Source organism: Hippocampus bargibanti, linkage group LG22 (genome assembly GCF_051943395.1).
Source record: "Hippocampus bargibanti isolate YZ-2025 linkage group LG22, ASM5194339v1, whole genome shotgun sequence".
NCBI classification, from domain to species: Eukaryota; Metazoa; Chordata; class Actinopteri; order Syngnathiformes; family Syngnathidae; genus Hippocampus; species Hippocampus bargibanti.
Genome location: NC_142755.1, coordinates 1,878,860 through 1,893,080, shown reverse-complemented (window position 1 = coordinate 1,893,080; position 14,221 = coordinate 1,878,860). Strand labels below are relative to the sequence as shown.

The 14,221-nt window shown below is 41.7% G+C and overlaps 2 protein-coding genes across 4 annotated transcripts in view; one reads left to right on the top strand and one right to left on the bottom strand.

Moving 5' to 3' along the window:
• Positions 1-14,221, bottom strand: part of ccdc146 (coiled-coil domain containing 146) — a 67,318-nt gene that overhangs the window by 20,525 nt on the left and 32,572 nt on the right. For 2 of the 3 annotated variants that reach the window (XM_088988518.1, XM_088988520.1), the window contains exons 3-5: positions 12,756-12,856; positions 1,164-1,246; positions 609-824 (exon numbers count right to left, since the gene is read on the bottom strand). In XM_088988518.1, coding sequence (XP_088844644.1) covers positions 609-824; positions 1,164-1,246; positions 12,756-12,854 — 398 coding nt within the window. In that variant the 5' untranslated portion in view covers positions 12,855-12,856. Of the gene's footprint in view, positions 1-608; positions 825-1,163; positions 1,247-12,755; positions 12,857-13,219; positions 13,353-14,221 lie in introns of those variants that run through there. The other variant, XM_088988519.1, reaches the window with a different exon arrangement.
• fgl2a (fibrinogen like 2a) lies at positions 5,490-12,506 on the top strand. Its single transcript, XM_088989203.1, has 5 exons — positions 5,490-6,163; positions 6,997-7,201; positions 9,434-9,653; positions 10,089-10,259; positions 10,330-12,506. Exons 1-5 carry the CDS (start codon positions 5,618-5,620, stop codon positions 10,643-10,645), a joined length of 1,458 nt encoding a protein of 485 aa, XP_088845329.1. The 5' UTR covers positions 5,490-5,617; the 3' UTR covers positions 10,646-12,506.

The window sequence follows — 14,221 nt, the reverse complement described above, 5'->3', positions numbered from 1 at the left end:
TAACATCACTTCAAAAAGTTGGTTATAGCTTTCATTTGGTGCGTTTGACTGTCATCTATGGACTGGATCCTGCTTTTTTTTTGCGCCGATATGTGGAGCTGCCGCCGCTTGGAATTGAAGCGGATTTACATGCTTCAGAAAATTTAAGACAATCTTTTTTTATCAATGGATGCTACCGCTTTGTGTTTGCTTTCAACATTTAGCTTGTTAGCAGACGTGCACATTTCACCGTGACGACCCTGATCCACTGGTGAAAAGGAAGCTTTGATCCTCTCCTATTTCATCTAGAAGGGCTTCGAAAGTGTTTAAAATTGAATTCATATTATTGAGAAACTGAAAGAATTTAATTCATATTATTTTGTTATTTAGTTTTGTTTGTTGTTCTTTTGACTTCAAGATGGCGCCGCGAGAATGGCTGCCTTTACAGTAGCTCCTGTATTTTGTTTTTCTACTTCTTCCTTTCCTTTTCCTTTCATCACTTTGCTGCTGTGAAATGTAAATTTCTCCATTGCTAGACTAATAAAGGCTAATCCAATCCAATCCAAAATTTTGAATTTTGGACTCCGCTAAGGTTAACGAATGCATACGCACGCGTGTTAGCGTCTCACCATTTGAGCTGATGCTGTGTCATGTAATCTCTGTCTTCGACTGCTTTCAGCTCGGCGAACGCCCGCAGGAGCTGCTGTCTCAATTTGCCCGCTTCACTCATGGGCTCCTCGGAGGAATTTGGTTCTTCGGGCTTCTCCAAGTCGGGTTGCAGCCGCCTCAGCTCGGCGCGGAGTCTTTTGGCTTCTTCCAGAAGCCGGATTTCTGAATTTTGGGCACTTTGGGTGGAAAGAGAGGTCATGTTTGTTGTGGGGGAAGAAAACAAAACCACACACTAAATACTACTAATACTAAATAGCGTGATTTCTGTTTTGGAGGCAAAATGTAGCTGAAAATGTACTGCAAACAACTCCAAAAATCGAATTAGCTTAGCTTTCCAGCTTTATTTTGGAATTCAACCACATTCTGGGTTAAAGTAAATGAACTCATTAGTTTTGGCAGATAGATGCGGTGTCTCCACCCTCTTTCCCGCATAGAGTTTTGCAGTTTTTGGCTCCCACATATTAGCCGCACCAAAGAGGTTGACGTTTGTTTCTACTAAAAACAGCGTCGCATACCTCCGCACTTCATCGCTGAGTTGCCTGTAGATGGCTTTCAACTTGTCCACCTTCTCCTGATTCATTTTGCCACGCAGTAGCATCTGAGGGGTAATAATGGCGGTATTAAAAACAAGGACAAATGCAGGCAGGCTAACGTCGCGTTGCTAAGGGGGCAGAGGTTAAGGGGTAAATTTGACGCATTTAAACAGTTAAACTTGGATCGACATAAATTAAGCCATTGTGGTATGTTAGCCTCGCGGGCTATAAAGAGACGAATGATGGCCAATCGCAAAATTCTGAAGATTCCCCCCCCCCAAAAATAAAAAAAGTAATAATAATAATAATAATAATAATAATAACAAAAATAATAATAGTAATATAATAATAATAAAAATATAATAATATAATAACAATAAGAATAACAATAAAAATAATAATAATCATAACCATAACCATAACACTAATAATAATATAATATAATATAATATAATATAATATAATATAATATAATATAATATAATATAATATAATATAATATTACAATAATAATAATAATAATAATATTGATAATAATAATAATAAATCCGCGCCAGCGTTCACTCAACCCGGAAGTAACACAAACTCACGCCACTAATGTGAGTGCGTAGCTATAGATAGACAATACATCTTAATTCATATAGCGCTTTCACAACAGCTGCAGCTGCAATCAAGAGCTTGACATCATAGTCAACACAAAGCAAAATAATAAACACAACCGGAAAATATGTCGCAGCAATTCTAAAGATAAAAACAAAAAAAAAAGTGCCAGCGCAGAGCTATGAAAGATATACAGCTGCGGGGAAAAAACATATTGACGATTGCCCCCTTTTCCGCAAGCGCCTATGGCCTGATTATCTTTTTGCCTTGAGTTGTTGTCGGGTAACTCGCCCTCCCCCAACACCCCCCGGCGAGCTACTTCCGGGTGTCACAATGATGGAAAAGGCGGACAGGTGCTCGGCTCTTATCTTCAGAGCCAGGCTGGTCGGGATGAGGGGGGGATAATGAGGGTGTCGAGGGGTAAAGTGAGGCGGGACGGCGGCGGCGGGGTAACCTTGGCTTGTTGGGCAAGTAATCTAAACACAAGCCAAAGCCACACACGACGACGACGGTGCAGCGTGACTTTTAAACATCGGGGCTATTATGCGCTTTACGATTTATCCCATCGGGAGAATATCCCCGGCTGGCTGGCGTGGAGCGTGCTCGCAATTCCTGCGGGGGCTCCAAAGAGAGAGAGCGCGACGGGCTCATCAGATAATAAGGGCCGTCGTAAAAAGGAGAAAGATTTATTTGGAAGTGTCTCATCTTGCGCTTGTTAGCAGTCAGGCAATGTCAGGTCGAGACAAGCCAAGCGTTACTACTTCCTTCCTGCCTTGCCTTAAGAAAAAAAAGGATGTGCCACAATCTTCCATCTTGAAATATTAAGTGGGTCATCCGGGCCTGCGTGTTCAGTCTCCGTCGTGAAATTGATGGCGGGCGCCGGAATAGAACTTGATACTCGCATAGCTCAACCGACGGGAATGAAAACAATCAAATCGATTTGGAAGACGCCCGTGAGAGAATTCAGAAAATGTTATTAAAAAAAATATATATATATAGATATATATGAATATGTCGCTGCTTGGAATTGAAGCGGATCTACGTGGGACAGGAGATGTGGGAAGAGATCTGTTTTCAATGGATGCTAACAGCTTTGTGTTTGCTTTCGACATTTAGCTTGTAGCAGACGTGGACATTTCACCATGATGTCCCTTGATCCACTGGTGAAAAGGATGTTTTGATGCTCTATTCTTACATCTAAAACTGCTTTACATAACATAGAGTGTGCAGAAAGTGCTATGACTGTCTCTGTCTTTTGTGTTGTCATATTATTTGTTATTTAGTTTGTCTTCAAGAGCCAGCTAGTTAGTTATCTGGCTGGCTATCTGGCAGGCTACCTAGCGAGCACTTTATTTGCCATCTATTAGCTATGTAACTGGCTCACTAGCTATCTAGCTAGATATCTATTAAATATATGTCTGGCTATCGAGCTAGCTATTAGCTGGGTAGCTAGCTTCCTCTCTATTTGAGTTACTTCCGGGTTGGGTGAACGCTGGCGGTGTGTCTGCCACTGCTCACCCACAGAAAAACTTATGCTGTGACTGTAAAGTGACCTTGAGCGTTTTGAAAGGCGCTTGTAAATAACATGTATTATTATTAATATAATATATAATTTAACTAAATAATATATATATATTTTTTATGGTGGATTTTGTATTTTTGTTTTATTGTGTTAAATCCAAAACGGGCCCGAAGTGCATATGAGACTTATCTACTGCCGTTAAGAGAATTTGAAGCTTTTTTTTTTTTAATGGGTGAGCGCATTGTGCGGAACATGTGGCCAGCTATCTTTGAAGTGAAACAATCGCAAAATAATATTTATGCCCTGCAGACGGCGGCCAACTAGGCGGCCAACTTCGGTGCGCACGTGCAACGAGGTGAAGAAAAGAATGCATGAAAAAAGGCACTTTCCACCAAATCTGAATGTGTTTTTGAACGCGCAGATTGGAAGTTAGCAGGGCTTGAAATAAAGCCTTTGTTTTAGTGCGTAGCTTTGGACAAACTATCAGAAAGCTTCATTAACATCTGTGGCAAGATAAAAAATAAATAAATGCGAGCGCAGAAGGAATGCTTAAGCAGTGCGAGTGGGTTGAGGGGCGGGGGGCTATTGGCTATCTATTAGCTAGCTTTCTAGCTGGCAATCTATTTGGTATTTATTAGCTACCTATTAGCTAACTGGCTATCTATTAGTTATACAGCGAGTTGTCTAGCTGGCTATCTATTGACTATCAAGTAGCTAGCTAGCTTTCAATCTATTTACTTCCGGGTTGAGTGAACGCTGGCGGTGTGTCTGCCGCTGCTCACCCACAGAAAAACTTATCCTGTGACTGTAAAGTGACCTTGAGAGTTTTGAAAGGTGATGAGAAATGAAATATATTATTATTATCAGTAGTAGTAGTATTAATATTATTATGATTACTTAAGGATTCACTCTTGAAAATTTGAATGCAACGCTAACCCAAGGCGAACGCTAAAACACCAACGACGACATTGTTTTTATACCCCCCTCATATCCCTACTTGTGATAAGGCAGGGGGGTGGGCGGGCATTAAAAATTAATAAGGGACATATTGTAAAACCATTTGTAAGTCTCTAATGACTTGATGCACCCAAATTAATTTCAAGCAAGTCGTTTGGGGAAAAAAAATGCTTGTTCGTCGGGAAGTCGCTTTTATGTCGGCGGGTTTAAGAGTAAGAAGTGTGCCCTTGGAGAAGTGGAGACTGACTGTGGTGGAGGGGTGGGGGGGAGTAATGGGTTGCATTCACTTGTGTTCATTTCAGAAAAAGAGTAAAGTGAAGATAAAAAAAATAGCATCCAGCTAAAAGTCAGTCAAGTGGACTGAGTCGTTTCCATCCTCGAAGGGGGACGGTTGTCACCAAGCAAATGGTGACGGCGGCCGAAAAACATGAAACAGGAAACGCTAACGACAGATAGCACACAAAGAAAAAACACAAGTGAAAAGGTGAGAAAATGGATAGAAAATACAGTCAAATTTGGACTCGTTTCAAATTTATTGATAGTTCAAAGTAAGAGTGGAGACTTGCAAGGTTAAAATATCCCATCAATCAGGCTCCACAAATAACTCGCACAAGCCATCTGTACAATTTGAAGAGAAAAGACAATCTTGGGAACCAGATATTAATGAAGTTTATAGTGTGTCTGCCTGTGTCGTAATATCACAACTTCCAAGATGTACAACCCAGAGCTCCTTGAGACACTTTATGCAAAAAGCCATCCGTTCCCTCAAGCCATCAACGACCATCACAAAGGTAAATAAAACAACTTTATTATACAGCACAGTTTATATTTCTTTCATTACAATATCACAGCACATTTATTATACATAAAATAAGGTATATTTTGTGTAGTTTTAAGGCTTATTTAGTAGAAAACTATGTTTTATGGGGACCTGGGAACGGATTATTCTCATTTTAATGGTTTCCTGTGGGAAATTAATGTTTGGAATACACATTTTTCGCCTTACACACACTTTCTGGGAACCAATTAAGTTCGTAAGCCAAGGTATCACTGTAGATAAGAAGTTGCGGCAACTCCCCCCCCCCCAGTGCCACCAATATGTCCAAGGCCATTACGTAATAGCTCTCAACCCCTCCCATCCTCCCCCGGAGTCACCCACCCTTCACTATCTCGCCCCCTTCCTCGCTCTCTCGCTCGATCGCCCCTCATATTAATGACACAGCATCGAAAGCAGCGCCAGTTCCCCCTGCGCTCTCTCATCCGTGCAGGTTGCGCTCACTCACACACAAACACGCTCAGACTTCACTTCGCTGGATTGCGTCCACTTTTTCGTCTTTTCGTCGCAAGTCAACCAAAAATGAGGACTCTTCTGCTTTCTGCCACTCTCCTGCTCACAGTGACGGCGGATTTCCCCGGGAGCTCCCACCAGAAGTGGGACGCAAGAGTAGCCTACACCTCGGGCTCCGACTCCGGCGCCTGTGCCCTGAAGCTAAGACCTTCAGGCCAATGCGGGGGGTCCGGGGTTGGGACGGAGGAGGGCGAGGAATGCCCTTACCAGGTGACCCTGCCTCCTCTGACTATTCAGCTACCGAAGCAGTTTCGGCTTCTGGAGAAGGCGATGAAGGAGCTGCAGAGTCTGAAGGAGGTGGTGAATAAGCTGAAGAGCAGCTGCCAGGAGTGCGGCGGCGGACGGCCAAGCGGAGTCTACGGGCATCAGCAGGCGGATCAGGGGCAGACCGGGGATGTGGCCGGTCTTGATCCCACTCGACAGGACGTGCAAAGTGGGACCAGTCAAGAAGAAAGGGACAATGGGATGATGTCCGGTGGGAACGTTGAAGGCACCGGAGTAGGACATCACATTGGGAAAATCGCACCCGGTCCGAGCAGTATGCAGGAAATGCAGGTGAGAGGTACATTTTGGTTTGCAAATGTCTCTTTCAAGGGCACTCATCCGAACGTTTGGATTGCTGGTGGTGATCGGGGAGACCGCCCCGTCGAAAAGTCCGACATGCAGTCCAATGGAATGAGCGGAATGTCGATGAGTTATCAGATGGCGTCCTGACAGAAGGGAAAATTCCTTGTTTTGGAAACAGTGTTGGGGGAAGACGTGTTGGCCCCGATCTGATGACAGTAAATTTTTGATAGCCACCCCGAAAAAAATCAGGCAGTTTCTCTGGCTTTCCTGAAAATTCCAATTTTCCTCACTCAGCTGAGTGTAAAATAAATGAATAAATAACTAAATAAATAAATAAAAATCAGGCAGTTTCTCGGTCATTCCCAAACAGAGCAATTTTCGTCACTTGGCCGAGTTAAAAACAAAAACAAACAAATAATCAAAACATAAATAAATGAATAAATAAATAAATAAATAAATAAAATCAAGGCAGTCTCTCGGCCATTCCTGAAAAGTTCCATTTTCGTCGTTGCTCGGCTGAGTTTTCAACTAAAATTAAAAAAATAATAAAAATCAGGCAGTCTCTCGGCCATTCCCGAAAAATCACATTTTCGTCATCGCTTGGCTAAGTTTTCAAATAAAATTATTATCTTAAATAAAAATCAGACACTCTCTCAGCCACTCGGGAAAAGTATAATTTTCGTCATCCGATGGCTGAGCTTTCAAATGAAATAAAAAAAAAATAAATAAAAATCAGGCAGTCTCTCGGCCACTCCCGAAAAGTCCAATTTTGATCACTTGCCTGAGTTTTCCCCCATTACAAAAAATCCCTGTCCTTCCAGGTGAAGCTAAACAGGATGTCAGTAAGCTTGCGCAACGCCCGCAACCAAATCACCAACCTGCAAGGTCGCATGGAGGGCCTGAACCTGCTCAACATGGACAACGTGCAGTCCATGGTGGACAGACGAGTGGAGAACATCACCGGGGTGGTCAACAAACTTAGCTCCACCTGCACCTCCCAATGTGCCGTCCAGACGCCGCCGCAATGTGAGCCATAACCGCCGCCATTTTCTCCAGAGCGCCATTGCTCAAAGCGTCCATTTTGAAAAAGCTAACATGTTATGAATCATAGCAAAAAGCAATTTTTGCTTGAAATGTATCCCCCCCCCCCCTACTCCTCCATTGAGCTTTAGGTGAAAGAGACTGTGATGCTATATTCGAGCGGGAAAATGCATGAGCTTATTTTTAAGAAGATTAGCCGGGCGAATGATGCGAAGTGAATTTCAACATGGCCCCCTTTTTCTCCTTCAAAACTTTCTAACGTTTTTTTTTGCTTCCTTCACCATTTAATTCAAGAAGCAGCTTTTTTTCTTATGTTTTTCCTCCTTTTCGCATCTGGTTCGCCCCCTTTTGGAGGTCACGCTTTCCATTTTTGCTACTTTTTTTTCTCCCGTGTTAAAATTAACATCTCGCAGAGGTAAACATTAGTCAGGGAGAGAAAAAAAAAACGACTTGAGAATGAGCCATCGGCTGCGGTGAGAAATGGTTGAATACGCTACGTAAAAAAAAGTGAAGAAGCGGTAAAGCTCGGAGAATTTGAAACGGATAACGTGCGCGAGGGGGATTTAGCATGCGGGTTGGCGCACGCTTTGAATAAAAAGAAAAAGAAAACGCAAAAAGTCATCCCTGGCGAGAGCACGATTCTTCACTTTCACTCCTGTGGGGTGTGTTAGGGGGCGTGGCTTAGGGCCTTGAGGTGAATAGACGGGAATGAATGTTCACGTTCAGCAACGTTATATAAGAAATTGGATGGTTCCCCTTGTGAAATTCTTTCAGCAAGGCACTTGGCCTTCAGTAAATTACAAAAATAAATGTAAATAATCATAAAAATCATAGTCCATCTGGTCGCGAGACTATCTGACAGGAAACACATTAGTATTCCCGACAGGGGGGTCCGATCTTCGCCGCGGAATGGCTGTCATGTTGCATTTTGTCGCCAGTCACTTATCTCGCCGCAGTCAAACGGGGGCGCTGCCATAAATTCAAGAACTGTCAGACGCCTGAACGGGAAGGGGGAGGGGGGTTGGTGTGGCAGGAAAACCAAAATCTAACAAGAAAGGCGTCAAATCAATTGGTTTACGGGGCCGTGATCATTCAATATGGCTGCCATAGGATGCCTGTTATTGCAATTTCGAGTTTTCAAATAAAATAAATAAATACAAATCAGGCAGTCTCTTGGCCATTCCCGAAAAGTTCCATTTTTATCATTGCTCAGCTGAGTTTTCAAATAAAATGTAAAAAATAAAATATATAAAAATCAGGCAGTCTCTTGGCCATCCCCGAAAAATCCGATTTTTGTCGTTGCTCGGCTGGGTTTTCAACTAAAATTTCAAAAAAAAAAATAATAATGATAATAATAAAAATCAGGCAGTCTCTTGGCCATTCCCGAAAAGTTCCATTTCCATCATCGCTTGGCTGAGTTTTCAAACATAATTTTAAAAATAATAATAATAAAAATCAGGCAGTCTGGCGGCCATTCCCGAAAAGTCCAATTTTTGTTGTCGCTGGGCTGACTTTTCAAATAAAATAAAATAAAAATAAATAAAAATCAGGCAGTCTGTCCCACGCCCCTGCCGTATCCCAAAAAGTCCAATTTTCGCATTGCATTGTGCAACATTTATCTCTCACTAGGGGGAAGCGTTTACTTGGAGTAATGGTACAAGGGTGTACCAAGGGGGGGTGTTGCATATTTTTCCTCCTGTTTAAAAAATAAATAAATAAAAAATGACACCTGTGATTGATCAACGCCAGAGCTCCGCCTTCCCGATCTACAGAATAAAAAAATCCACCGGCAGTGTCGTATTGAGATTCACGATAAGGGCATTAGTTATATGCAAAAGTGCAGACGTCGCCGGTGAGAAGTGCCTCACAGGGGGGGGAGGGAGGGGGAGACCTTTTCAAACAGAACGAGGCAATGGGGAGTGGGTTGGGGGGGGGGACCATTTTGCATCGGAATAAAGTGCCCGGCGGATTTTCATTCGGCGCTGAAAACTTTTCATTATGATTAAAAATTGAATTACTTTCTTCAGCCTCTCCTTTGCCTCAAGGAGGGGGGGGGGACAAGGGAGGGCATTTCTATTGACAAGGGAAGAGAAAAAAAAAGTAATAAATAAATAACAGAAAGAGGAAAGTTAAGAAAGAAGAAGAAAAAAAGATTGAATATCAACCCAGTCGCAATTCCTCTCACAAATAACCTCGCTTCAATTCCCTTTCTTGCAGTCATTTTAGCCCCCCGGGACTGTTCCGACTACAATGTGCTGGAGACAAGGAAGAATGGCGTATATCGCATCACCCCCGACCCCCGTAACGGAACCTTCGAGGCCTATTGCGACATGGAGTCCTTCGGCGGCGGCTGGACGGTGATCCAGCAGCGACTCGACGGGTCTGTTAGCTTCAATCGCACTTGGAACGAGTACAAGAAGGGATTCGGGAACCTCAGGTAAAAGACTCGGCTAGCAGGCTAATAGATAGCCAATAGATAGCCAGCTAGACAACTCACTACATAACTAATAGAGAGTCAGTCAGATAGCTAGCCAGCCGGCCAGTTGGCTAATACATAGCAAATAAATAGCTAATAGAAAGCGAAAATAGATAGGCAGCTAGACAACTAGCTATATAGCTAATAGATAGCCCGCTATATAGCTATCCAGACAGCCAGTTAGCTAATAGGTAGCAAATAGAAAGCTAATAGTGAGTCAATAGATACCCAGCTAGACAACTAGCTATATAACTAATAGAGAGCCAGCCAGATAGCTAGCTATCCGGCCAGTTAGCTAACAATTTACTGTCAAATGTGGCCGTATAGTAAATTTAGTATGACTAACAAGTGCCTGATCAGTCGCCACATAATTCATCTCGCTTTTAACCTCCCCAGAGGTGAATTCTGGCTAGGCAATGACCACATCCATCTCCTGACAAAAGCCAAAGACATGACGCTACGCATCGAACTGGAAGATTTTGAAGGTGTGCGGGAATACGCCAAATACGACCAGTTCTACGTGGCTAACGATTTCCTGCGTTACAGGCTGTCCATCAGCGGATACAGGTAGGGCGCTAATCGCCACGCTCGAAATGGCATTGTAGCGCCGTGATAACACCCCCGTCCCTCCTTGTAGCGGGACAGCCGGGAACGCCATCAACTTTAACAAGCACTTCAACCACGATCAAAAATTCTTCTCCACCCCGGATCGCGACAACGACATGTACCCGTCGGGAAACTGCGGCGCCTACTATAGCTCCGGTTGGTGGTTCGACGCCTGTATGTCGGCTAACCTCAACGGCAAGTACTACCATAAAAGATACAAGGGGGTCAGGAACGGGATCTTCTGGGGGACGTGGCATAATATGTCCACCGAGTACTACCCGACCAATTATAGGCAGGCTTTTAAAACGGTTAAGATGATGATACGGCCAAAGAATTACGCTCCGTAATGGGAACGGCGAATGAATGATGGCAAAAACAAAATGGCAGACAGAAGTAGTACCGGTAACTTATTTATGCATGTCAACAAACGTAAGAGCGAGCCTGTTTGGGCACTTTGTCAACGGTTCAAATTAGGGATGCACCGATATCGATTCGAAAGAATACAATGCAATGAGAGCACATTCTGGTGGATCACGCCAGAATCGCTGATTCCTATTTTAAAGCTAATTTTAAAGATAATGCTAAAGAGCCTAACCCTCATTTTTAATAATAATAATACATTTCATTTATAAGCGCCTTTCAAAACTCTCAAGCTCACTTTACAGTCACAGGATAAGGACAGCTAATAGCTAGCTAGCTAGATAGCTAGCAAGCCAGCTACATAGCTAATAGAGAGCAAATAGCTAGCAAATAAAGTGCTCGCTAGGTATCCCGCCAGATAGCTAGCCAGATAGCCAGCCAGATAACTCATTGGATAGCGCAAAATGGATATTTTTCTTTGAGTCCAATGCAAAAGACACGTACGTTAGCGTCGCTATCTGGAAAAAAAATGATATCGGTGCACCCCAAGTCCAAACAAAAACAAAAATCTGTTTTTTTTTTTTCAGTTCTCCGTTGTCTAAATGTTGAATTAATGATGATGATAATTAACTCATTCACTGCTAGACGAAGTGCAAAAATGTGTCCACTCCAGTGCCAGGGTTTTTGTCATTTTCACTCAAATTGCAGAACCCACAGAATATTGAGTTTTCAGACTACATAAATATTCAATTGAGTGTCAGAAACCTTAGACGCTCTTCTTTCATCATAAAAAGGGTTAATTCCTAAATTATATCAGTCTGGAGTTATCTGAGATTGAAATGGGGGTGGCTGTACAAAACAATATTGATTTGTATAGCGCTTTGGCAACAGTTGAAGCTGAAACAAAGCGCTAACATGGACTAAAGGCAAATGCTGCTCTCTCGTGGAAGGAAAAAAACATTGCCAGAGGTCTGACCAGCGCTTTACCGGCACATAAATTCGGGAATGGCAGCGAATGAGTTAAGGACAATGGATCGTGAACAAGAAGCGATGGTATCCTTCGGGGTGGTCCTATTTAAATGTTATTCTGGATATTTTTTTTCTCCCTTTCACCAATTGTTTGTCAGTATTCCACTTCCCGTCCTGCTGCATCTTTCGATGAAACCATCTTAGACTCGGCTCAGTGCACGTAAGTAGTTAAAAGCCGAGTGAGCTGCCATTTTTTTCTAAACGCTTTTCACATTCCAGTGAGTCATACAAGAGCAGGATAGTCCCGTTTTGGGGGATGTCGAACTGGCGACAGGCAGAGGTACACAAGTACATCGTATTTTTTTAATAGCGCTCACTTGGCCCATATTATCCACAATATCAAGCATATTTGTCTTATTAATAACACAAAACAATAATACCACAGCTACATGAATAAGGAGCAACCGCAGCCATTGTTTAAAATAAAATAACTTGTATTATACTTCCACCTAACGCCAAATCACTGTATTGCATCATTTAAGCTCTCCTAACACTGTGAATGAGCAGAATGCAGGAAAAAAAAATGTTTCCATATGAAGGACGTGTACAGTATTTATTTTTTATTTTTGTGAAATTTGATAGACTTTATATGTCCGGGAGTCATTAAAAAAAAGTTTGATAAGAAGGATGTTAATATTTCAGCAATGAAGGAGACATTGTTGCGGCCATTCGTCACATATTAATGAGTGAGCGGAAAAGCTTGGACGTGCGTGTGTGTATACAATATATTTTGTATCATTCATAGTCATTGTCATCCTTAAGGATATGCACTTTTGATATTTAAAAATAAATAATAAAGTTCCATTTCAAAGGCTATAATACGACTTGTCTGTTTTTTTAAGATATATTGATTGCACTGAAGCATTTTGGAATAAAATGTGTTTTGGGATGCGGAAATTGACATAATCTTCAAAGTGATTTTGGATGAGAGGCTGGTTCTACCCTGGATTGGTCGCAAGTCAAACACAGGGCACATATTAACAAACAATTATGAATCATACACATTTTCTACACAGGAACATTTAAGACACAATTGGAACCTAATAAGAAAACACTTAAAATCCATACCTCATCCAAAAGTTGAAAAGTGGACATCTCCAAAAGTGAAGCATCCGTCATTTTGTCCACAAGAGGGGTGTCCGTCCCTTTTTTAACTTCTGTCTCCATTTCTGGAAACAGACATTGAAAAAAAACTGCTGGTAAATAAAGCGTTTTTGAACCATTTTAAATCATATATGAACATTAAAAGCTTAATAAAAGAGTCGTTGATGTCTTTTGTGTTTTGACCTGGAATATGCGGATGTATTCATTATTTTTGTTTTGTTTTTCCTCATTGCCCAATGAACAGCCCTTGAACCGTGAACCGCCCTTCAAAACTTACATTATTAACTCAAAAGTCAGACTTATTGACTCAAAAGTCAGAACTTTGTTTCTCCTGACGTCAGTAGATCATCGCTAGCATGATCGGCTAAAGCTAAACGAACTTGCTTCGATATCACGTATGGTAAGCAACGTGAGCAAAGTTGACCTACCTTGCTAATAAGCTTCCATAAGGTCAATGCAACTGAAAGAAACTTAAACAAAACGAAACAACTGCAGAATTCGACCGAAAAACTGCTGGAAATGTTCACCAAACAAATCACAGCACTCAGCTGTGTTGCACGCAGACTTTGGTTGCCATAGCGACGACGCAGCCCGTTCTCAACGACGCCATGGAGACAATTTAAATTCAAAACAAAAACATTAAAGAGATAGTTTTGTAAATGTTTTGCTCGATTTATTACAAGTTTGTTTTAAAGTATAGATATAAATAAAGAACATATTGTACAATAAATATATTGTTTGGCTGACCGAAATATCCAGCAGGTGGCGGAATAGAGTAACGTATGCTAACTTCATGCAAATAGGCTAAATTCACTGCCCCTACTGAACAGTTTTTAGTCTAGTTTATGAATTAAGAAGTGGGCAAGAGTGTGAACCATTCAAAATAAGATGGAACACATTTACAGATCAGTGTAATGTTATTAGCTTACTTCGAGAATAGACTTAGCACAATATTTCTTACTAATGTCTCCATAAACAAAAGTCAAAAGAACAAAAAAATACTAATATGACAACACAAAGACACACAGAGTCATTCATTCTTTAGCACTCGCTGTACCCTCTTTGTGACATGAAGTAGTTCTAGATGAAAGAGGGGAGGATCAAAGTGTCCTTTTCAGCAGTGGTTCAGGGACGTAATAGATAGCCAACAGATAGCTAGCTAGATAAGTAGCCACTTACATAGCTACATAACTAAAAGATAGCTAGCTAGATAGCTAATACACTGAATGTCACTAATTGAATTAATAATATATTTCATACTTTTCCTCAGCAAATGAAAGCTAAAACGTCAAAGCCAAATCATTTCAATGTATCACAGATGAAAATGATGCAATAAAAGTCGCAAAGTCAGACCGAAAAGCGGGATTACGGGCTATGTTCGGTAGTAATGTTGGAAGCCCTTCTTTGCCATCCTGAAAGAGATTTTACAT

What these genes read in the sequence shown, in the direction of transcription:
- fgl2a (XM_088989203.1), top strand. Translation starts at nt 5,618, where the DNA reads ATGAGGACTCTTCTGCTTTCTGCCACTCTCCTGCTCACAGTGACGGCG. An exon ending in GCAGTATGCAGGAAATGCAG is followed by an intron (nt 6,164 to 6,996) that starts GTGAGAGGTACA and finishes CTGTCCTTCCAG; the next exon opens with GTGAAGCTAAACAGGATGTC. An exon ending in CTGTCCATCAGCGGATACAG is followed by an intron (nt 10,260 to 10,329) that starts GTAGGGCGCTAA and finishes CCCTCCTTGTAG; the next exon opens with CGGGACAGCCGGGAACGCCA.